This window comes from Acomys russatus, chromosome 32 (genome assembly GCF_903995435.1).
Source record: "Acomys russatus chromosome 32, mAcoRus1.1, whole genome shotgun sequence".
Lineage (NCBI taxonomy): Eukaryota > Metazoa > Chordata > Mammalia > Rodentia > Muridae > Acomys > Acomys russatus.
Window position 1 is genome coordinate 46,529,188 of NC_067168.1, and position 25,020 is coordinate 46,554,207.

A 25,020-nucleotide genomic window follows, 5' to 3' on the forward strand; every position below is an offset into this window, starting at 1 on the left:
CAGGTGGGATCCTGGCCCAGTCAACACAGGTCCCCCACGTTAGTTAACACAGTTGAGGCAGCTCCTCCCAGCTTGCCTAGAGGCTTTTCTTCCAGGTGAGCTCAGATCTCCTGGACCTGACAACACTAACCAGTGCACATAGGCGTAAACCATAGTGGGGCGAGAGACGGGTCCTGCTGCCCTGAGCTGTACCAAGTCCTGCGGCTCATCACAGAACTAACTGCGGAGCATCACACCACAGAGGTAAGCAGCTTTATACCCAGAACAGGCTTTAGAATGTGCACATTTGACTCAAGATGCTTCTGTGTCTTTGCTTTTAGATCATGACCTCAGCCTGACCTTGCAGAGCATCTTCTCTGACCCAGTCATGAGCCTGGACTCCAGGGTCCTGCAGGAAGCCAAGATTCCCCCACATTTCAGACTACAAACGGAATTTCACCTGCCTGCTTCTTTTGTTGCTATCACTGGTGCAGACGGACTCTGGTGCTAACAGCATGCACCTTTCCTGGCTGAGGGGAAGAACGGCAACTGTTAGTTCACTCTCCTCTGCCCCCTCCACATCTGCCTTCCTAAGAAAAGCAGTTTCCTCCTGGAGGCCTGGACCTCTCGGTGTTTTGGCAGTTGATCCATTGCCTTGAGGCGCAGGCTGATGCGGAGTAGCAACCTTTGCACATTAAACATTAACACGTTATCCTGGAGCTGCCCTGACGTCTCCTGGTGAGGGTAACGAAGGTTTGCAAGTTGGAACGAGGCTGCAGCTGAGGCTGTGGGGCCAGCACCCCCTTTCTAAACCTTCTGAGCTAGCAGGCGAGGCCACAGAACAAGCCCACGTCTGGGCGCTTGCCCAACGGACACCGGAGGTCCTTCAGACTCTACGGGATCTTGAGGGTCATCAGCTAAGGTCCTGACCCTGTCCAAAGCAGTCATGTGCCACCTTGCTACAGTGGGCAGGGGTTCTGGAAAGAGGCTCGGCTTTGCATTAACTTGGCAGCTCACAAGAGGAGTGCATTAAAACTCAGTGGCATCCTTCACATAGGACCAGTCTGTGGTGGCAGCCCTGGACAGTGAAGGCCTTGTGTGGATATGGCAGGCCCCGTAGAGGACCAGGCCTGCCTCTGGTCCCATCTCAGCATTGCACTCCTCAGGCTGGCCTCGTGACTCCCAGCCCTCTGGCCCTGGGTACTCTCAAGCTCCTGTCCATTCATGACCAGCCACTGGCCTTGCCGTCCAGGCCTTCCGCCTCTGCCTCTGGTCCCATTGACCCTTTTCTAAGAAGACACTGTCCCTTGACCCATTCTTAGCCATCCAATGTCCTCCACTGGTCCAGGTGCTGTAGCCCGAGCAAGAGAAGGCAGAAGCCTGGCTAAAGTTTGCAGTAAAGTAATTACATTTGTTAGTCCCATGAGGTAGAATTCCATATCGCTTGATGGTAGACTGGGTGTGGAAGTGGAAAAAGAGAAAATAAGAGTGACTCCTAGGTTCCTGGTTTATGCAGCAGGAAGGGGCCGGCCTGGCTTGCTGCAGGGGGAGGCCTGGCTTGCTGCAGGGCTGCAGGGGAGGCCTGGCTCGCTGCAGGGGAGGCTAGCTAGTAGGATTCTCTGCAGCAGGAGGCTAGCATGGTTTGTTCAGCATTAGGCCCCAGGGCATCTGGTGGCCACACTGAGCAAACTGCTAAATATGTGAGCATGGATCTCAGAGAAGTCTTTGAGAAATATATACATTATAGTCTCTCAACCTGGGAATGCCAACTTATGAGTCGTATTGAAGGTAAATGGCCATGCAGCATTATCTAAATGGAATAAATTAAAAAAGTGTAACTTATCAGCATAAAGAAGTTCAGTACTAAGCCAGGCGTGGTGGTGCACGCCTTTAATCCTAGCACTCGGGAGGCAGAGGCAGGTGGATCACTGTGAGTTCAAGGCCAGCCTGGTCTACAAAGTGAGTCCAGGATGGCCAAGGCTACACAGAGAAACCCTGTTTCAAAAAACAAACAAACAAACAAACAAACAAAAACAAAACAAAACAAAACAAAACAAAATAGAAGTTCAGTACTAAATACAATCTGATCACACTCAGGGTCACCGATCTAGTGTAGGGCACCAGGCACTCCACATAGGTCTGCTGATGAGCAGGGGCCAGGCATCTGTGCAGGAGGAGAGGCATAGAGAGTCTGTCAGATATGCTGAAGTCGCCTTGCATGTGTGAGGCCCTGGGTTCAAATCCCAGCACTACAGAAAGGCTTTGCAATAGTGAGTGGGACAGTCGTGCTAGTGCCACGTGACTAGACACATTTTAGGGCTGAGGATAAAGCCTCATGATGGAGCCTTTGCTTAGGACGCACAAGACTGTAGGGTCACTCCAGCACTGAGGAGGTGGGATGATGGAAGTCCTCAGTTTGGAGCTGAGCAGGCAGAGGAGAGGCAGATGAGGCTGTGGAGGCATCCTGCGGCGAGGCCTGAAGGACTAGAATGCCTCCTCTGGCACGAGATAGTCCTGCCATAGGGGACGATGGGCCATTGCTGTTCTCAGAAGAAAGGAGAGACCTAGGATGAGGGTGAGAACTGCATGTGGAGCAATCTTACTTCAGCAACATGGCTGCTCCAGCAAGGGATCATATCCAGAGCCCTTCTAGGTTTGTGATCTGGCTGGAATGCAGACACACTCTGGACTACACTATGATCTGGCTGGGATACAGGCACACCTTTAGTATATACCTTTAATCCCAAACAATGAAGATACAGTTAGTTTGTAGAAGGAAGCACCCACTCTTGAAAGTGGCGTTTAATTGAGGGGCAGACAAAGTGATGTATCATAGAAAGATTTGATAGAATGAGTCAAAGATAGGACACGCTCAGCTCTCAAAGAACAGACAGGAAAGAGGGGCTGCTTAAGAGGAGCGCAGAGAGAGTGCAGTGCGGCCAGTAGTACAGTGCAGCGAGTGCAGTGCGGCCAGTAGTACAGTGTAACGAGTGCATGGCGAGTGCAGTGTGGCGAGTGCAGTGTGGCCAGTAGTACAGTGCAGTGAGTGCAGTGTGGCTGGTAGTATAGTGCAGCGAGTGCAGTGTGGCCAGTAGTACAGTGCAGCGAGTGCACGGCGAGTGCAGTGTGGCGAGTGCAGTGTGGCCAGTAGTACAGTGCAGTGAGTGCAGTGTGGCTGGTAGTATAGTGCAGCGAGTGCAGTGTGGCCAGTAGTACAGTGCAGCGAGTGCATGGCGAGTGCAGTGTGGCGAGTGCAGTGTGGCCAGTAGTACAGTGCAGTGAGTGCAGTGTGGCTGGTAGTATAGTGCAGCGAGTGCAGTGTGGCCAGTAGTACAGTGCAGCGAGTGCATGGCGAGTGCAGTGTGGCGAGTGGAGTGTGGCCAGTAGTACAGTGCAGTGAGTGCAGTGTGGCCAGTAGTATAGTGCAGCGAGTGCAGTGCGGTGGAGTTGAGTTCATCAGTGAGTTTGTGCAGAGGCAGTTGAAGCCAGAGAGTAAGGAGGAGCCAGAAGATTAGAATAAACTGCTGATGCTAGTTTGAGGCCAAGCAGAGCAATTCAGTGAGAAGCTGAGAGAATCCAGATTGAACCAGTCAACTAGGAGAGGAGTCTGAGCCAGAATGGCTGAGTTGAACCAACCAGCCAGAGTTCAGAAAAAGCTAGAACGGGTGAGCTTATTCAGCAGTAAGCCTCTGGCGAATAAAAGTTACATTTACAATTTCACACATGTTCAAGATGCAGCCAGAAGATGGGGTGGTGGTGGTGGTCATGGGACAGGGTCACAAAGGAAGGCCGTAGAAATGCAAGGTGGGAAATTCCACATTACATCAGACACATAGGATAGCCCCAAGCATTGCATGCTGTTTGAGAGAGACCAAGAACAGTTCAATGTGTGGACAATACTGAAACACCACACAGCCGACTCTTCTGCCACCAGAACACTGTAGCGAGCTTTCTTTGCCACCTCAGCACTGAGAGACGGAGCCCCAGCTGGGAAGTCAGGAGACCTGGGTTGTGCCTCTGAAGACCTGCTTTCCCGGGATTCTGGCTCCATCTCAAAACCTGACTCAGAGCCCCCTCCCGTTATCCACTTGAGAGCGCCCTGGCCTTCAGGTCATTGCATTTCCACATGTACAAGTTGAGTATGCGTTGTAGCGTTGTATCTCGACAGCCTCGCCTAACTACAGATACTCCCTGAAAACTAATGTCCCTTTCTTTAAAATTAATTAAGAATTTTATGCAATGTGCTCTGATCGTGTTCACCTTTCCCACAACTCCTTACCCACCCAACTTCACGGTCTCGCTCTCTATTTTTTTTTTTAAGATTTTATTTATTATGTATACAGTGCTCTGCTTGCATGTGCACCTGCAGGCCAGAAGAGGGCACCAGATTACACTATAGATGGTGTGAGCCACCATGTGGTTGCTGGGAATTGAACTCAGGGCCTTTGGAAGAGCAGCCAGTGCTCTTAACCTCTGAGCCATCTCTCCAACCCCTTGTCCTCTATTTTTAGAAAACTCACTCAATTTATGCTGTGCAAATAGTCTTGGGAGAGGGCCTGTCGGGGATAGTGGTTGACCTACCAGGAGGTACATTCTTAAGGGAAACTGACTTTCTCCAGGCTAGGGGTGGGATTCGTGTCCACACCCCTTTCCACGTGGAATTTTGTCTGGCTTGGTTGTACAGGTCGTGTTTGCCATCGCGAACACTGTGAGCTCATATGAGCATCTGCCCTTATCCGCCCACTGCCTCTGGTTCTTAGACCTCAATGGTCCCTGAGCCTTGGGGGTGAAGAGCCTATACTGTTATCAGTATAAAACGGCTCCTAACCACTTTCGTTGTCCCTACAGGTCAGTGTCTCTCTTGACCCTCGTCAGAGAAGCTACTTCTTACAGTAGATGGTAATAAGCATACAGGTTGACAGACCATGGACTGGTCACGCCACATGAGCCAGCTTTATCATACCCTCCTTCTGTCTTGATATGGCTGAGATTACATGTGCCTGGGCCGATGCTGGGATGCTAAGCCCAGGACCAGGTGCATGGGAGATGCTGTGATTACACATGGCGATGGTATGCGCTCTCCGCTCTCCTTCACAAAAGTTAAAGTGTCTGCTTCATGGACAAGGAAACTGGCACGCCAACAGCTGGGGAAACTGGCTCAGAGCCACACAGGCAAAGTGATGTTCCTGGGAGCCCCCTGACTCTCGCCATATCCTTGAGCTCTCTGTGCCTATCGGCTCCTCATATGACACACGCACCATTCTCCCTCATCCACTCACGGCCTTTCCTCACTGAGTCTCTCTCCCCCACATACCTGACCTTCACAGACTCTAACCTTCACTGGCACCCTTCCACTCCCCCCTGTTAAGAAGCTCCATGTGATGCAGACACTGGCTTGCCGGGCAGAGCCCCAGGGTGCAGGGTTTTGAAAGCAGCAAGGGCAACTCCCCGGTGTGCGAGCATTCGGCCTGGGGTGGGCAGAGTCCCGTCTGAGGGGCACCCGCTCCTGTCCTCAACTCATTCCTCTCACAGCCTTGAGGACTGCACTTCCTGAAGATGGAGCTCTAAGTCAGCAGTCACCCTGGAGAGCAACCCCAGCTTGTCCTGTGAGGACTGAGGAAGATGACGGTGAGCGGACAATGGGGTCGACGGCTGTGAAAAAACAAAATGGCTATGTCTTGCAGGAGTGTGGCCAATCCGGGGAGACTTAGGAAACAGTCTGTGTTGGGGAGCTTTAGTTTTTAAAATCCCGAGTGTCTCATCCACTTAATTACCTGGAATTGAAAAGAGCACCTCTACTGTCCTGGAGTTTGTAAACTGATCTTTTTCTTTAATCTAATCCTTTCATTCATAATCCTCCACATACTGTGGTCATCAAGGCACCTGCAGCAGCTCGAGGCTACATCTTAAAGAACTTCTCAAAACACCACCCTGCAAGCAGCAGTGAGAACAGCGCTATCTAAAGAGACACGTGGGGGTGGAGCAGGAAAAGAGCGGGAGACACCTGCTTCCATCCGAGCCAAGAGGGGCCATCTGATACATGACTCGGTCATCTCACCAGTGAAGTGGCCTTCGCGGTGTGCCGTGCTCCTGATCTGAGCATCGCATGACTCATGTGGTCAGTGAGCACCAAATGAAATGGGCCAGGGAACACCCATCACACACCACACACACACACACACACACACACACACACACACACACACACACACACACACCTCCCTTTTGGAGCACAGTGCAGACACAGTCATATTCGTGGCCAATTTACACCGTCCGTGGCTGTGAGAACATTCCAGGCGCAGACTTGCCTCATAGTCCTGAGCGTTTCTCATCATTTACTCAGGATGCGAGAGAATGAAGATATGTGGAATACATGCAGCCACAGACAGACAGACAGACAGACAGACGGATGGACAGACAGACAGACAGACAGATGCGCCTGTCATACTTAACCTTTGCTGCCAGCTTGACATGACTTAGAACTGCCTAGAAGTGCAAGGCAACTGATGAGCTGGGAGCCAACACTGAATAAAAATGGAGAAGGCAAGATGGGTGCTGGCATCTATGTCTGTCTGATACGTCACTGCTGACGCAGTGGAAACGTCAGCCACCATGCCTGGCCACCGTGACAGACTACATCCTTCTAACTGTGGGCAAAAGCAGCACTTCCTTAAACGGTTTTACCGGGTGTGTTATGAGAAGAATGAGTAAAGTAACTACTGTAGATCACACATGTAACGTGTGTACAACCATCCAGTCCTTGCTACCAGCATGCTCAGCTTCCTGTTGAACACACATGTGTGACATGGGTGTAACCACCCATCGCTCCCAGCATGCTCAGCTGGGAGGTGAACAAAGACATCTGCTCACTGCCTGGCCAACCACAGAATGTACCCAAAGCTAAAGCCGCCCTCACATGAGTGGTTTTCCCAGGCCTTGTCCACCATGCCTTTCCTGCCTTCTGCTAAGATGTGTGACCCAATTTGCTCTCCTTGAGCATGTCCGCCACCTCACGTGGTCTGGGCAGGCTGCATCCAAAGCACACACTCTTTTCAAACAAAGCCACGTTGGAGGAAGAGGCAGCACCCTGGCTGGGAGGTGACTCACCTGCAGAGCCTGCCGCACTACTCCCGCAGTGAAGGTCAGCATGCCCAGCAGGATATCCAGCAGCGAGGCCAGCAGTGTGGCCGCTGGCTCCGTGTTGCTTTTATTGCCCCCATCCAAGCACAGCGTGGCAGTTTCTGTGAACATGTTGCACACGTGACCAACAAGTCCTGATGGTGGAAGAAAGAAAGAGTATTCGTCATAAGAAAATAAAAATAACATGGCACGAGACCTGGCAGGGCACTGTGATGCAGTGTGGCATGAACCGTGCATGGTGCTTACCCTGTTTCTTTGGGAAACTTGCTTAAAATGAAGCCAACCCTAACCTTCACCCTCAAGCCCTCTGCGCCTGTGCAGGAGCCTGGAATGAGCCAAGAGATCATCTTCCTTCCTTCCTGTTCTTTGAGAATGTCACACACTGTGCTTTGGTCCTAGTCACCCCTCCCCCAGCTCCTCTCCACTCCCTTTCCTACTCACTAATGTTTTATCTTTTTGTTTTAACTGATCAAGTCCAATTTGCTGCTGCTCATACACTCCTGGATGTGTGGCCTCCCAGGCATGCGGTCCACGTACCTGGGGCAATAGTCTTGAAACTGACTCTCTAAGGCTATTTATTGGTTGCCCCCCCTCCCCCGGCTCCAGACGTGCTCTGGCTGGAGCTGTGCATGCTCTCACAGTGTCTCTTCTTGATGCCTCAGCTCTCAGCGGGGAAACTGCCTTCTGCCATGGATGTCAGTTGCTATGGAGACCCACAGATGGTCAAGGTACAAAGAACAAGAGATGGTGGGATGCACAGCCCTACATGGGGCATCTGTACCACGCCCCTCCCCTAAGGCTCAGGGGTCATGTTGTGTGTGTGTGTGTGTGAGACTGTAAGAGCCATGGGTGGTGGATGAGGACCAGGGGACAGCACAGCAGCTGCACAGATGAGCTAACACCACCAGGGGCCCCTTAAGGCAAGAGGTCCCCAAACCATACTCAGAAACACATGCACACGAGTAGGCTTGGCCAAACACACATGCTGCACACAAGCTCCCAGAGTCAGTTCTTCAGTCCAGCCAATCAGGAATAGGGTAGATCCAGTTGCTGAGCCTCTCGAGAGGCTACTAACAGCTGCGGGGTTCCAGGAGACAACACCAGCAAATTTTTCTCATGCGTTTAAACAATGCGATTAATTACAATTTAAGAAAACCCTAATTTATGAGCTAGGTTTCTCCCCTGTTTTCTCTGTTACCTCACACTATCTGCTCTTGGTGTGGTGTAGTCAAAGCAAGCGTTTCACCTCATGCTGCTGTGCAGCTATTTTTGTGTCTTTACTGTTACTGCATTCAGCACTATGCTCTCAGTTTACATAACTGAGTCAGAAGCAACAAGAGAAAATAATGTTGGCAACATAAATGTGACAAGGACTGTGAGAACCAGAGCAACGCAGACTTGCATGTTCTCAATGAGGAAAGCCAACCTTCAAAAATCTTACACACAGGGGCACCTGGGAAAGAACCACGGACTCCCCAGAAGGCCAATTCTACTGAACCCACAATGTACCTGCCCCGAGCCCCAGATCGTTAGGTGGGTGAGAGCCTGGCCAAGCACAGCCTGTGAAGCTTCCGGTCTCTTCCACATGGTGTGAGGTGCTGCTCCCAGCCAACACAGCAAGTTTCCCCAACAAATGCAAAGGCAACAATTTTATCACTAAAGGTGATACAAATTTGGGTAAGTTTTATCCAAACCACACAGGCTTCCTTCAGAGTTGTAGCTCTGTGGCAAAGCCAGATACAACTGCCAAGAAGCTTCAATATATATATATATATATATATATATATATATATATATATATATGTGTGTGTGTGTGTGTGTGTGTGTGTGTGTGTGTGTGCATACACACACACACACACCAAGTTACTCTGTAAAGGCATGTGGCAAGCATTCTAGCATTCCCCAGCCCACAGGTTATGTACTAGAATAACAATTATTTTTTATTTTCATTTTTAAATGTTCATATGTGGGGTATTTTGCTTGCATGTAACCAAGCACATCGTGTGCTTGCAAGTGTCTGGGGCACCACATGCCCTGGAATTGAAGTTACAGGGAGGTGTAAGTCACCTTGTGTTCTGGGAATTGACCCAGGTCTTCTGCAAGAGCAGCCAGTGCTCTTACCCACTGAGCCCTCTCTCCTCTTGCAAAACTATGGTCACCGCCCTTGGGGCTTAGTACCGTCTGCCTCTGTAGGAAGAGGTGGAGTTGCTCTTTCTACAGACAGGCGGGTGCCTTACGGCAGAAGCCACAGGCTATGGGCTAAGCCATCTCTTCTCCCAGTCCCTTTGTGGTGGTTTGAATACAAATAGCCTCATAGGGTCTCAGGGACAGGCACCAGCAGGAGGCGTGGCCTGGCCAGAGTGGGCGTGGCCTGGCCAGAGTGGGCGTGGCCTTTTGGGCGATTACTGGGGGCAGGATTTGAGGTTTCAGAAGCTCGAGCCAGGCCTAGCGTGGGTCTTTCTCTTCCTGCTGACTGCCGACCCAAACGTAGGACTCCCAGCTACCTCTCCAGCACCGCATCTGCCTGTGTGCCACCATGCTTCCCACCGTGATGTCGATGAATGCAAACCTCTGAACTGTTTCCTTTATAAGAGCTGCCACAGCAAGAGCCCTAACTAGAGCCCTCCCCCTTTCCCCTCCATTCCCTCCTTTGCTCCCTACCTGCTTCCTTCCTTCCTACCTTCCAGCCTTTCTCCCGTTCCTTCTTTCCTCTCTTTTTATTCCTCGTTTTCCTCTTTCCTCCTCCTCTTTCCTTTCCTGCCCCTCACTCCTCTCCATCCTCCATCCCTTCCTTCTATGTGTCTTTGAGAAAAGATCACTCTACATAGCTGTGAGCAGCCCGGAACTCACCAAACAGAAGCTGCGAGCCTCAAACTTGTGATCCTCCTGCCTCTGCCTTTCCAGAGCCGGGATTTCTGGTACGTACCACCACACCCAGCCTAACCCTGCTTCAGTAGAAAGCAGAGGGTGACCTTGGTGGTGCCTGCCATGGGCCCCATGGTAGGGTATGAATGAAACACTGGTGAGCTGTGGGGTTCTATGTCAGAGTGTCCTAGGGCACCCAGCCTGCCAGGCCCCGGGGTAACAAGCGGCGTGGTGCCACAGGAGCCAGGGTGACATTCCACTGAGGCTTAAAGTTTCAGAGCCATCTTGGCCTAGATCATTCCAACATGCCCTGACCTGTGAACTGACCTCTTGGGAGACATGATGGAGTTAACAAACATAGCATGAGGCAGTATCCTGGATGACCCAGGTGGACTCAGTGAGGCCCAGGGTCTCCTGAGACATTAAAGTTGTAGGGGCTGTGACCTCAGAAGCAATACACTGGAGTTTGGTGAGAAGGGATCATGGCTGAGTGTAGCCGGGGCTGCCACAAGCTTCCCTGCTGGGTTTTTCAGGGCACAGAGCCAAGCCTCTGGCCGGAAGGGAGCCTGCTCAACACTTCAGGCTTCTGACCTCCAAAATCATACAAGAACAAGCTGCTCTGTTGTTTTAGACACTGCATTTAGCACCATGGTTGCTATGACAACAGCAAACAAATATTAGGTGGTATGTATGGAAAGCCCTGGAAGGCTGGAGTGCACAGGCTTGATCCTGCACGCAGCACTCTTCAGATGCTGAGCACTGAGGGTGACTGGGTCGTGGGATGCCAACTAACCAGCCAGTCTCTGGACGGATTCACAGCTCAGTGGGTGAGCCTTCTAAAGACCTTACAGCTTCTCAACAGTGCCACAGGCTGGGGACAAAGCTGGCAACACAAGGGCGAAGTGGACGTCAACCAGGCCCCAAACAGCAGCTCTATGCACTTGAGAAGACAGAAGAAACCCTATGAATTGCTGTCTCTGAACCTGTTGGCACTCTACACAGAACATGTCGATAGATTTTCAATAAAAACATACACTAAATGTGGACTGTCGTTAACAAATCAGTGTCTGCCCACACCTAAAGTTAGGCATTGTGACATCCCAGCTTGAGGGGCTTTAGCACCAAAGTCTGTACGGTTCTTTCCCATTGCTGCTCCAGGAGCCTCGGCTACCAGCTGACCCACATCCCTGCAGCCACTTTACAGATGATAAAACTGAAGCCAAGAAAGGGCCATGTGGCCTCCATCCCGTGTCAGCTGCTTTTCTGTAACTAAGCAACTAGAAATGCAGAACGTGGGAGATAGGGGTGGGGGATGAGAGGGGGTAGGGGGGATTGGGGGGTGGAGATGGGGGGGTGCTCCATAAGTCCAAAGTCCAAACACAAGTACTAGGTGGTGTTTGAAAACGTAAACAGAAAGGTGGAAATGCTGGGGAGGGGCCTCAAGAGGGATGCTAGGGCACCTGAGGCACTCTGGTTACGCAAACATGTAAAATAAACTTGAATCTGGTGGCTAAAAGTATACATGGCTCTTCTGGAAGACCCAAATTCAGCACTCAGCATCGCACGTCTGCTCACAACCACATGTGACTCTAGCTCCACGTACAGTGGCCTCCAATGTACGGTGCTTTGCACGTACATGTGCACACATGCACACACGTACACACATACACTCATGTACACACCTACAGACATGTGCACACACAGGTATACACACACACGTATAGGTTAGACAAGCCTGTTTTGTTGCAACAGGCTTGTTTACATGGTCTCATTTCCCCCTTGTAAACAATAGTCTATGACGCCACAGCAGAGGTCACTTCAGTGACATTGTCAGTGAGTTACTTAGCAGGAGCCGCTCTAGCAGCTGCAGAGAAACCTCGGACACTCTGCAGTGAGGCACCCAGCGGCGAGTGTGCAGCATTTTCAGAGATTTGTGTGTGTGTGTATGGGGGGGGGGGGTTGGGTTGTTGTTTTGTGGAAAAAATAAATATTTAGGGAAAATCTGACGGTCAGCCTTCCTCATGCTCATTTACGTCTAAACGAACCCATGAAGTCGCAGAATAACCAGAATTGGGCACACATGGCTGAATACAGGACAGCAGGTGTGGGGCTCTCGTTCCTGCCTGCCCTGGGCCTCCGATGGCTCCTGGACTCTAGAACCCATTTTTCCACTGTCAGCAGGACACAGGACTCCTCAATCTCCTGGAGGCCCCACCTCAACCCCAACACACAAGCAAGCTGCTCACTTGTCTGAGGAACATCTGTCCTCCTGCTCAGGCACAAAGGCTGCACGGGCACATCACAGCATCACCGTGGCCAAAGCTTGCGCAGCCCTGGCTCCTGCCAGGTACGGCAGGAGCAGGTGCTGAGTCACTGGTACACTGATGTGCTGAGTCACCAGTATGCTGCCGTGACCAGAGCCCTGCGCAATCCGGAAGCTCAGTATTGATCATGGCAGTTAGTGGCTGTTAGGACAAAGCAAGGTCACTCTCAGAGAGCTTGTTGGTGTGAGGAAGCCAAGTCTCAGAGCAGCCAAAGACTAAAGGGCCAGAGAGGCCTGAGGCTCCTCACTGAAGATGGGGCATTAGAAAGCTAGAAGTCACCGGGTACCTTCCTTTCTGGCCAGGGGACACACACACACACACACATATCTGGCTTCCTGAAACTGGCCTGAGTTTGCACTTCAGGCAGAGAGAGGCTGGCAGTCATGGCCACAGCCTCACTGACTTGTGCGAGTGTGCTAGAGGTGGCCTGGCTCCCTGGGACAGCTGAGCTGAGGCTGCATGGCACAGTTCTGTGCACACAGATCTTGCATGGTCTGTTCGTGTGCCCTCTCTCAGGGGGACGCAAGAGGCATGTCTGATCCACAGCAGCCAGAACAAAGAAAAAAAGGCCCACTCTGCTGCCTACCATTCTAGACCCTGCTGGGATGACAGAAAAGTCAGGCAGCAGATAAACTGAAAACGACAGAAACAGACAGTAACGTCACCACGACTTGTGGCAATGTGAGTCCCAGAGGTGTCCGTTACCCGTCAGCGTATAAAGCTTCCCACGCAATCTGGAGAACCTCCCTGGATGGCCTAGTGACTTGTCACCCTAACCAATGTCTCAGGAATGCATTTGAGGAGAAACACAGACCGATGTAAGGAAATGTCAGATGCCTGAGGCTTGAGCAAACAGATGAGTATTGAAGGAAAGTGCAGATAAAACCAAACCCAAATATAATTGTTACAGGAGCTCAGAATCTTCCTGGGCCTTTTAGAGACTTAAGCAGGCTTTGGGGTTTGTTTGAAACATAAGTGCAAAAGGGTAGGCAGCTGTTTTTCTTCCCATGAAACATTTCCAGGAGATAATAATCAAAATGCTGTGATTCCGACCTAGGAAGGAAAAGCCACAGCCGGGGACGGAGTGCAGACCCACATCCCGGGACAGGCAGACAAAGGGGAGTTAGCACCTAAGCCAGGAGACGGACAGATGGGTCTGTAGGAAGAAACAGTGCTGTGTGACCACGTCACCACTGAATAGTAATAAAATAATAGTAACAACCTTAGGGCAAGCCTCTGCAGTTCACATTCCTCATGGAACTAGCCCAACCTGACTGAAGCCTTAGTCAGAAAGGACCCAGCCTGGGGCGGGGGCAGGGGCGGGGACAGGGGCAGGGTCACAGCAAGTGCAAGACAACAGGACAGATTTGGCAATGACGTTTCAGAGGACCACATTTCAAGAGGTGAGGAGAGTAACTCGTGTGTGTGCAAAGTCTATTACCACCCACCGTCTGTAGAGGTGACCTTCACTCACATTGCAGTAACATGTGTCTCTGTATGTTGTTAATTGCTGAACCAGCAGTGAGCTAAATGCTAACACATTCTGGTATTGTCACTGCTATGGAGGAATCTCCTGTCTCAATGTTGTGCAAAAATCACTCCCTAGTTATGTCTGATTGAATGATAAAGAGGCTGAAGAGCCTATGACTGGGCAGAGGAGACCATAGGCAGGACTTCTGTTGTCAGTCTGGGGGTCCCAGGTAGAGAGAGAGAAGAGAAGGTCGCCATGCCATGAGGAAGTGGTCACCACAGGGAAGTCACTCTGGGGACAAAGATGGAGCAGGAACAACCAGGGCAAGACTAGAAGGTATGTAACAGGGCTTGTGACTAGGAAACAGCTAGACTCGCTTAGACTTAGAATAGAGGAATATCTGCCCAGTCATGGTGCTTGGAGCTTATTAATAAATGGAACAGGTCTCTGCCTCATTATGAGGGAGCAGAGGGGCCAAAGGAAAAAAAAAAACAGAGCCCTTAATCAAGGAAAATGCAAACAGCTGGGCCACTCATAAGTAAAGGACAGAAACACAAATGACAATTCCATGGAAAGTGCTCGAGAAGCCATTAAAGAAACTTACTCAGGAGAGTGGAGAGACTGGAAATCACTCTTAAGAAATGAAAAACAGCTGGGCATGGTGTTGCACGCCTTTAATTCCAGCACTTGAGAGGCAGAGGCAGGTGGATCTCTGTGAGTTTGAGGCCAGCCTGGTCTACAAAGCAAGTCCAGGAAAGCCAGGGCTGTTTCACAGAGAAACCCTGTTTCAAAAAACAAAAGAAAACAAAAAGAAAAAAGAAAAAGAAATGAAAAACAAAACAACAATAAACAAAACAATGTAGACCAACACAGAGACACATCTCTGGCACCCAACATGGGCAAACCCAGCAGAGGCCACTTGCTGAGAAGGGTCTCCCATGTCTCTTGCCTTTTCAGTGGCTTCCCGTTAGTAACAGTCCTGCTTCTATAACAGGCCATGTGAGGAGCCCTGTGCTGTTGCCACTCTCTGTACCCTGACCGGGCATAATCCGTCTATACCCTGATCGGGCATGATCTGCCCGTCTCAGTCCTTATCCCACAGTGCTGCTCTGCAGGTTCAAGTGCGACCTGAGACAGGGAAGCTGGGAGACTCAGTCCTATTTGTCTTCACGCCCTCAGGCTGCTTGGTAAGCTCTCCACGCATGGAGATGTAGTGTGCGGGTCACCCCTAGGAGTGACTCACCTCTACCTTCATGTACGTCCGCATTATTTAAATTTTTATAATGAATATGCATTGCTTGGCTGATCAGAAAACATACAGATATTTTACATCTTTCAAAAAATCAAAAGGAATGATTGACAGAACTTGAAGCAATTTTTAAATCTGTGGCTGGAAGTTTAATTAGCTCACTGCAAGGCTTCGGCTTGATCCCCCTCCCCCCCAAAAGCAGGAGAAACTCTTCCTACCTGCTCACACTTTCCCCTGGCGTGTCACACTTTTAAAGAAAGTTTCAGAGTCTACACTGAAGGGCAGATACAGGGAGTGCTGCCTGCAGGACACCGTAGTGCTGGCTCCCACAGCTGGATGATCCAGGTGGAAAACATGAAGCTGTAAGATGGCACCTCACCTCCTCCTTCCCGGAGGCCTCTGCGCAGGAGGGGCCCTGTCCCTTCTCCTCACAGCTAGGCTCCATCTCTGGTTTCCTGCAACCTCCCCCTGTCCTATAAGGAGTCCCTGCCCTGGAAGTCACCTCACCTCCCCCACCTCCCCTTCCCTTCCAGCAAACGTGCCTTTCAGCCTTGGTGCTTGCTTACAGCACAGTCTTAATCGTCTTAATGTGGGGGTGGGGGTGGGACTCAGTAGTGGGGCACCTGCCTAGCTTGAAAAGGGCTCTGGTTTGACACTTAGCAGCCCTGCCTTGAAGAAGAAAAAAACCCACCATTCCTTCCTTGACTGTGAACAAGCACACAATCGATTTTTTTTTTTTTTCACCTTTACAAATCAGTCTATGGCTTCGCTTTCCCAAAGATGCAGACTAAGAACAGAGGACAGGATCGGTACTCAGCACCCAGCTATGTTTTGCTGTCTTCCTGGGCTCTGGATGCTCAGTGCTAGCTGGCTGGGGAGACCATTCTGGAAGCAGAGGGAGGGCCATGGTGACTTCTGAGGACTGGGGGCATGCAGGGGCAGTGATGACCTCACACACTTGGCCTGCTGCCTCAGGGTCATTAAGTGGATGTCCTCTAAACATAGAGCAAGTCCTCCAAACAGCTCAGAAGGTCAAGCCATGTGAGTCTCACTCCTGGCACAATGTTTCATTCACCACCACAGTATACCACCCCTGCCTGCCATAGCCTGAGCACCACGCCAGCAGTCACCTGGTTGAGAACGAGCCCGGCCCGGCACTCACCCCTGCATGCCTACCTGTGGCACACCTCCAGCCACTGCCTCCCTTGGTCACCCATCACACGGAGGTGCCCTGTTCCCACTGCTCTGTGCAGCCCCAGGCTCACCTCCCTCCACCACCACAGCCTTGGCTCCCCTCAGCCCCACCCCCTCTGCACGCAACACCATCCTCTCAGGTGAGACATCTCTTCCCAGCTGGACTGCAAGCTCCTCACAGAAAGGGCAGCTATAGAAGCAAACACACCTGTAATCGTGAACACACACTCAAACCGAGGAAGGTCCTTTCCGAGCTCGACAGCAAGAACCATGGTTTTGGGACACAGAAGGAACTCAGTGCACAGGTTTCTGAGTTAACCAGTCCTCAACAGCTGGCACCCATGTTAGGTAAATGTCTGGGAGTTCGGCAGCAGGAAAAACAGACAGAAGACAGGAGTGATAGTTAGAGGGATGTTATGACTCTCACAAACAGGCACACAGCAGACCTCTGTCAGACATGATGTTAATTCTAGTTGTTGTCGTAACTGGTGCGCACAAGCCCTACCACCTGTGATGTTAACCCCAGACCAAGCACAGGAGAGAAGAGTTCCTCAAACGTGAGACGGGAAGCTCCCTGGGCTCTGACTCCTGAGGGAACGTGGGTCTAGCTCTTTCACGTCTGCAGCTTCTGGTCTAGGAGAACTTTCCCAGTTGGGGCCTGAGCAGAGTGCTTGCTCTGTCTTCCTCTTTCAGGACCTGGGGCTGGCGTTAATCTGCTGAGGAGTTGGGAGGTTGAAGGTGGAGGGATGAAGAGCCACTCAGAGTCCTGCAAGATGCTCCCCAAAGTCTCTAGCTAACACGCTATAGAGATTGTCCCTGCAAGGTCCCCAAAAGCCGGAGTCTCATGGAAGTGCACGATCTCACACAGATGGGAGACAAGTTCTAACAACCCGAGGGGAGGTTTTGCTAAGGACTCCTGAGCATTTAACTAAGACCCAAACGCCACTCCTTATTAACCCAGCTGAGGCAGCAGGAATTTAAAATGAGCCTTGAAAGAAATCAAGCTGAGCCTCCTAACAATTAATGGACAGCTCTGGGAGACTTGGCATTCTGTGTGTAGAGCAGAATTCAGATGCGCAGCACGGTCCAGAGTGACCACCTGAGAAGCAAAAAGAGCATAAGCCCCAAAACAAGGAAATGCAACCTACGACAAAGAAAAGACGGAGAACAGGGAGAGACAGGAAGTCATGCGGCTTCATCACACAGCGGAGGATAAACATGGACAGACATAGAAAACATGGTCATGACAAAGTAACCCAACCCTAAGACAAAAACTCATGGATGTTCCAAAGCAAAAAAGTGCATTATGCATCTCTGTGGGAGGAAGGGACCAAAGATGGTGGGGGTGGACTCAGCACAGGGAAGGCTGTAGAAGTGACGCAGTCTAAAGCAAGGTAGGAGGAAGGTTAGGTTGGGAAACAGGCCATGGCCAGCTGGATGAAAGTCAAATATGTCCACAATGCATGTGTTTGTTTTCTGTGAATCATGACTAGAGATTTAGCAGAAAGGGGGAAATGGGGCTGTCTGTCTGTGCATGGCGATTAGAAGACAGTGTTTGATCCCTGGAGCTAGAGTGCTAAGTGGTTGTCAGCTACCTATCTGGGTACTGGAAGTCAAACTCGGTTCAGCTGCAAGAACAGGGCCGTGCGAGCTGCTGGGCGATTGCTCCAGCCCCTATCAGCCATCTTAGCTGCTCCAGCCCCTATCCGAAGCAGTTTTTTCTTTCTCTTTTAATAACAAAACAAAATGTAGGCACAAGGCCTTTGGCGAACACCGACAGAGAGACTGCCGGCTCACACTTAGATGGCTTCGTGTGGGTGGCTTTTGAAAAGGCAGTGGGAGCCTGGTCACTGTTATCTGACATTTCTTTTTTCCTTTTTATTTATTTATTTATTTATTTTTAAAAGATTTATTTGTTATCATGTATACAATGTTCTGCCTACATGTACACTGTGTACCAGAAGAGGGCACCAGATCCCATTATAGATGATTGTGAACCACCATGTGATTGCTGGGGAATTGAACTCAGGACCTTCGGATGAACAGACAAGTGTTCTTACCCTCTGAGCCACCTCTCCAGCCCTATCTGACATTTCAACATACTGAAATGACAGACAGATATACTGTGTGGGGGCTGCATTTGTATTAGAAATATCTGATAGGCCTTAAAGTCCTAGAAATACTAACTGAACCTATGTTGCTGTTGTCGTTTTTATTTTCAGCAATAGTTTACACTTATGTTGGAGTCCACAAAAACAAACAACAATCTCACCTGTCACAGAAATAGAGAAATATTAAATATTCTGTTTCTTTTGAATTAAGACAGGAACAGTCAGATGGCCAGAGAACACCTGTCACTTACGGGATGGCATGGCTGACCCCTCATTCTCTCTCTCTTTCCCTCCTACCCCCCATGATTACACTCAGATGTGCTCATGAGAAGAGAGGCCTCGACACTGGCCTTGTATACCACACTTGCCTGTCACCAAGCCGGCCCTCCTGTCACGCCCCTACCTGACATTCCTACCACACAGGCAGTGGCTGCCAGTCTTCTCCTGACAGCACGTGCTGCTAGGAAGTGGCCTTTGGTTCATCCAGGTCTGACAGGGGCTGCAACTGGCCAGTTCTCAACAACCAAACAAAACAAGCCTGAATGATGAGCGACCGGAAATTAATCTCTAGTCTATGAGGTGCTCAGGCCTCTGACCAATACAGATTCCTAAACTCATTTCCCATCAGAGCCTGATCAGCTGGTAATTAAATGCAATGGCTGCAAAGGAAGATGCTCTGTAGACAACTCCCCCCTCAATGACCTCAGAGAAGCTAGCCACGCCCCCTCATACATGACGGCTCTCAGAGGGGGAAAGACAAGACCTGTAGAAACGCTTACTGTAGCTTTGCCTCATATTTGAATATATCACATTGATTCAGAGTTGTACTTAAGTCTAGAGATGCAAAGCACAAACATATATTTAAAGATAACATTTCATGTCTATGTAATTTTCAGTCTAGTCAAAAGTTGTAATTTACAATGAGCCAGCACTGAGCTGGGGAGATGGCTCAGTTGTTAAAAGCAATGGCTGCTCTTGCGGAAGACCCCAGGTCAGTTCCCAGCACTCATCACAACCAGTTATAACTCCAGACCACGGGAGCTAGCGCCTTCTTCTGGCTTCCACCAACGCCTACACAGGTATCTCACACACACACACACACACACACACACACACACAGAGAGAGAGAGAGAGAGAGAGAGAGAGAGAGAGAGAGAGAGAGAGAGAGAGAGAGAGAGAATAAATCTTAGAGAAAAGGACTAGCATGGCTCTTAATTACAGCTATACTCCTGCGGTTGCATGCACATACACATACAGAGACCCAGATACAAACAGAGAGATATGCACCCACTGCAAATGGGATTTACAACAGCTACACTTGGAGGACACATTGGCCCTGAAGGCAGAGAAAGGGGCATATTGGCAAGGCTGTCTGTGCCAACATTAACTATCAATATAAAAAACCAAGTAAGGAAAAGAGCATTGTCCCCCAAACCATCCTATGAGACAATGCCCTCCAAAACCAAACTCCCTGTGAGGCAGGACCAGTGAGATGGTCACTGTCCTCTACAGAAGACTGACAAGGACACAGTGAAAACGCAGAGACTGCAGAATTTTATCCAGACAGACACAGATGGAAATCCACTCCACAGATTGTTAGCAAGTCCAAGCCAACACTGAACAAAGATCACACCGGCTGGAGATGGCGCAGAGATTAGGAGAGCTTGCTGTTCCAGCAGGGAACGCAGCTCAGCTCCCAACATCCACGCCAGGAGGCTCACTTAGGCTCTCCTTACAGAGTTGGAGACAAATCCTAAAATTCGATGCACAAAGGGCCCAAAGGGCCAAAGCGAGAACCTTCATATCTTGAGTTCACGTCATGCTATTGAGTCACCGGAAGCAAAGTGGCACAGCACTGACATCCCAAGTCCCCAGCCTGTGATCAGTCACTGTGGATCTGTCTGGACCTGAGCTTAGCAAGGAGTCACTGTCCCTCCCTCTTCACCCCACAAGGGGATGATGACTCCACATGATGCTTTCTGAGACTGAGACTGGAAAGCAATGCCATAGCACTGGGGTCCCACCCAGAGTGCAGCCCCGACTCTGACCAGCACAGCACAGTGGCAGAACTAAAGCCACACCTCCATGGACAGCATGAGGGCAGTGCAGCCTCAAGAGGTGCCAGTATGCCACTGTATGGGTAGAACCAAGGCTTTCCACCTGTCAGACAGGTCTGATGCTCTAGTCGTGGGCACTGGCCCAGGGCCAGGGGATGCCCGTCTCCACACCCAGGGCTGGACTTCTCTGGCCTGGCACTGACTGTCCAGGCCAACTCCTGTACTGACTTCCTCACTGACTCCCTAGCAGACAGAAGAAGGAGAGGTGGTACCCAGGCAGCCAAGCCCAGGAGAGCCTACAGTTCTGTCTGCAGACACTGAACTCCGTCTACAGCCTGGACTTTATACCCCCTTCCTCCCAACTGTCAGCTTGGTGGAGTCTGCAGTCCCCTAGTAGACAAACCTCCAAGCACGTCTGTGTGGGATCACTCAGCTTTGCAGCACGCCTGGGAGAGACTGTGTAGTGAGGTTAACAGAGATGGGACATCTAGGGTGCTTGTCAGAGAATGTCCCCATAGGATGATATGTTTGAATGCTTGGTCCCCAGTTAGTAGAACTGTTTGGAAAGGATTAGGGGGTGTGGCCTTGCTGGAGATGTCACTGGTGGGAGTGGGATTTGAGGTTTCAAAAGTCCACAACACCAGGCCCAATCTTGCTTACTCTCTCTGCCTGCAACTTATGGATAAGATACAAGCTTTCAACTATTGCCCCAGAACCATGCCTGCCTGTTGCCTGCCGCCTGCTGCCTGCACCACGCGCTCCCTGCTATGATGGTCATGGACTCACCCTCTAAAAATGCACACAAAACCCCAAGTAAATGTTTCTTTTATAAGTTGGTTGGCCAAGGTCGCAGCCACAGAACATCAGGACAAACACCTACCCTAAAAGCAATGGCCCTGGGACGGGGTCCTGGACTGGCCAAAAAGAAGAAATGAAGCTGAGCACAAATGCTCATCACTCTCTGCTTCCTGATTGGCTGTGATGTGACAGCGGCCTCAAGCTCTGCTGCTGTGACTTGACCACTGTGATGCCCTGTGACCTCAGATGGTGGCCCAAATACGCCTAATCTGTAGCATGCCCTTCCTCCTGTAGCCTGCCCTTCCTCCTGTAGCCTGCCCTTCCTCCTGTAGCCTGCCCTTCCTCCTGTAGCCTGCCCTTCCTCCTGTAGCCTGCCCTTCCTCCTGTAGCCTGCCCTTCCTCCTGTAGCCTGCTCTTGCCAGCTATTTGTATTCTTGAGGTTGGAGGGGGGTGGTGCAGGCCACTCTTCCTCCTGGGCTTCCTCATGGAGTCTTGCTTTGTTGTTCCTATAAAGCTGGGCACTGAGGCACCTTGCCTCTCTTCCCTCAAGGCCCGTGAAAGTATCTCCCGTGCACAGAGAGTTAACAGCACCAGTTTCCCTGCAGCAAAGGTTGCAGGAGGCTCTTGCTCCAACACCAACATTAATGGCTTCTGCTCCTGAGCAATTTTTTTTTTTTTTGAGACAGGGTTTCTCTGTGTAGCCTTGGCTGTCCTGGACTCACTTTGTAGACCAGGCTGGCCTCGAACTCACAGCGATCCGCCTGCCTCTGCCTCCCGAGTGCTGGGATTAAAGGCGTGCGCCACCACGCCCGGCTTCCTGAGCAATTTTTATTGAGCAACTGTTAGTGGCCATTTTGTCAAGATGGGATGAGAGGGACTGAACACTGCTGTGTTGGCAGCACTGACCTTCTTACAGTCTAGGAGGGCCCTGTCTCCAGATGACTTTCTTTCAAACCTAACAAATCCTCTCTTCTTCAGAGTTATTTCTTAAATCCACCTTGGAAACAGGCATTCGGGTGTACCCTGGCAGCTACACGCCAGAACGCCAGAGTGGGCCTCCAGCTGAGAGTCAGGAGTTAGGAAAGCAGAGCGAAAGCAATCCGGGGGAGGGTGTGTCAGCTTCCAACTCAAAACACTATCGCTTCAAAAGGAGTCACTGTGGATTATCCTGAGCTAAAGATGAGTGACCACGGATTTGGGTTGCCCTGGTGACAGGCTCTGCTGGGGAAGAGGTCGCACGAACTTCTATAGTCAGACAACAAAAGAAATGAAAGCAACAATTCAAGACACCTACACAGATATAGTTCTGGGTTCATGGGGTAGGCAGGTTACAGCACAGCGGGGAGTCTCGGCTGTTAGCTTTGGAGGCTGATAAAACCTTACATTTGCTGTTGGTGGACACAAGAGCTTTCTTATGATTACACGTTTCAAGGCATTTGTCAGCAGTCGCAGCCAAGTGGCTCTGCTGTGGTTATATCAGGACTGTGAACTTCCTGGGGTGGGCACATCTGTGAGGGATTCTCCAGACTGACTTAACAAAGGTGGGTGACAGAGCCCTAAGTCAGGGCAATCCCAACCCATGTACTAGGTCCACAGTGCGTGAGAGAGAAAGAGAGTGAGTGGAGCCCTGAGTCACCTCACCTCTCTGCTTCCTGATGGCCGATGCCACACCAGCCGCCTCGTGCTGGCAGCCCGTGCCTTCTGCTAGGATGGACTGCCCCCTCCAACAGTGGCCGGTAAGATCCCTTTCTGTTGCTTCTGTCTCGTATTCTGTCACAACCAGAAAGCTACGTAATATACCCAGTAAGGGGGCAAATGGCAGCCGTGACGATCATGGCTCTTGATCTGTATATTACTTTTGTATCGCTGTAGCAAAATACCCCAACAAAAGGCACCTTAGCAGTGAAAAGGGTCTGTCTTGGCTTACAGTTTCAGAGGGATACAGTCCCTCACATCAGGGAGGGCACGGATGCAGGAGTGTGACACTGGCTGGCAGTCAGGAAGCAGACTGATCACATTTCATCTGCCCACAGGAACAGGGCCAGGCTACAGAGCTCAAAGCACAGGATGACAACACCCTCCAACAAGGCTCCACTGCCTTGGGGTTATAGGACCTTCCCCAACAGAACCACCAATGGGGACCAAAGCTCCCGACACATGAACTGGGACACTTGACATTCAAACCACAACTATCAGGGGCAGTGCGCCTCCCAGCAGTCATGGAGCGCATGTGTGGAACCTCTGCTCTGGGTACAGCTTTAGACACCTTCAACTCATAGCTGATTAGCAGGACTGACTGCAGGTACTTTCCTAGAAACTAGTCAGATGTACCTACGTACATACATACATATGTACACACACACACATATTTCTTCGTCTCTGAACATACTGAGAGCAACTGAGCAGTGTCTACACAGGTTGTCACTAGCACCAGCCAGTTCTCAAAAACTAAAGCAGACACCAGGGACAGATGGGAGGTGGAGCACAACACCCAGTGGCACCTGTTGGTGCTACTTTTTAACTCTATTTTATTTGGGTTATCTTATTCCTCTACCTCCCTCACACAAACCCCCAACACAGGTAGGAGAGAAAGGCTAGTGAGGAGGAGAGGCGTAGCTCTCGACTCTTTCAGGCTAGCAGCAGGGCAAGCACAGCAGTGGGCTAGCAGCAGGGTAAGCACAGCAGTGGGCAGCAGCAGGGTAAGCACAGCAGTGGGCTAGCAGCAGGGTAAGCACAGCAGTGGGCAGCAGCAGGACAAGTCAGCAGCAGCAGCAGCCTTTCTTCCTCCTCCAACTATCTCCTCTCAGAGCGTCCTTCAAAGTGTTACTCTCATGGAGCGTCCCTTCTAGGAGCATTCTTTCTCTCTCTGGGGTCTGGTATTTAAACCCTCTTAGAGTCCTCAGAATTAAACTATCTGCAACTGGCAAAGACCACGCTCCTCTCTGAGCTACACAAGACTGTCATCAGCTGTGGACAGACTAAAGGTAGCCTATGTCCCACACTTGGGATTAAAACAAAAGCATATTTACATCACATAACTGAGTTTTTAAAGAAACCAAAACTCCCACTACAGGCACTTCAGCTAAATGGTGCCTTGCCTAAGCACTGCTTGGAGAGAGTGTAAGGGGAGAAGGGGCCTGGGCCAGGTCCTACCATCTCTGGTCATCACAGGTCCTTCCTGGTGGGAGCTTGGGGTCCTAAGCGAGCATCTGGACGCTGCTACTCACCTTTTGTTATTTGAACAATAAAGAGCTTAAAACCAACCAACCAACAACAACAACAACAACAACAACAAAAAACACAAAAACCAAACCCACTGCGGCTCTAAGCTTCCTGTGGTTTGAAGGCGGTTTGCTCACAGCTGAGGACAAAGCTCCTACCTAACAAGGGCGAGGACCTGGGCTCAGATCCTCTAAACCCAGATAAAAGCCAGGACAGTGGTGAATGCCTAGAAGCCCAGCAGCCTGTTGGCGAGATGGAAGGCGGAGACAGACCCTCAGATGCTCCCCGGCTAGCTAGCCTGGCGCTCACGGTGGCCAATTCCAAGAGTTGGGACACGCAGAGCAACACCTGAGGTTGCCTTCTGACCTCTCTGCTTGCACGAATGCACACGTGATAAAACATTAGCAAAACACAGACGGTCTGTTCAATAAAAGGGAAGGAAACAACCCAGTGTAAACAACCTTTGCAACAGGAAAGGGAACCTTCGAGGCAACGTCCAGAGAAAGAGGAGAGACACACCATCTATTCAGAAAGCGTCCATGGGGTGGAACACCCGTGTGCACTCAGCCATTTGTGGGAAACTGAGGCAGGTAAGAGCGGAACCCAGTTC

At 50.7% G+C, this 25,020-nt stretch overlaps 1 protein-coding gene across 1 annotated transcript in view; it reads right to left on the minus strand.

Moving 5' to 3' along the window:
- Ulk4 (unc-51 like kinase 4) overlaps positions 1 to 25,020 on the minus strand; it is a 280,600-nt gene that overhangs the window by 111,515 nt on the left and 144,065 nt on the right. The window contains exon 32 of the mRNA XM_051140405.1: positions 7,087 to 7,253. Coding sequence (XP_050996362.1) covers positions 7,087 to 7,253 — 167 coding nt within the window. The remainder of the gene's footprint in view (positions 1 to 7,086; positions 7,254 to 25,020) is intronic.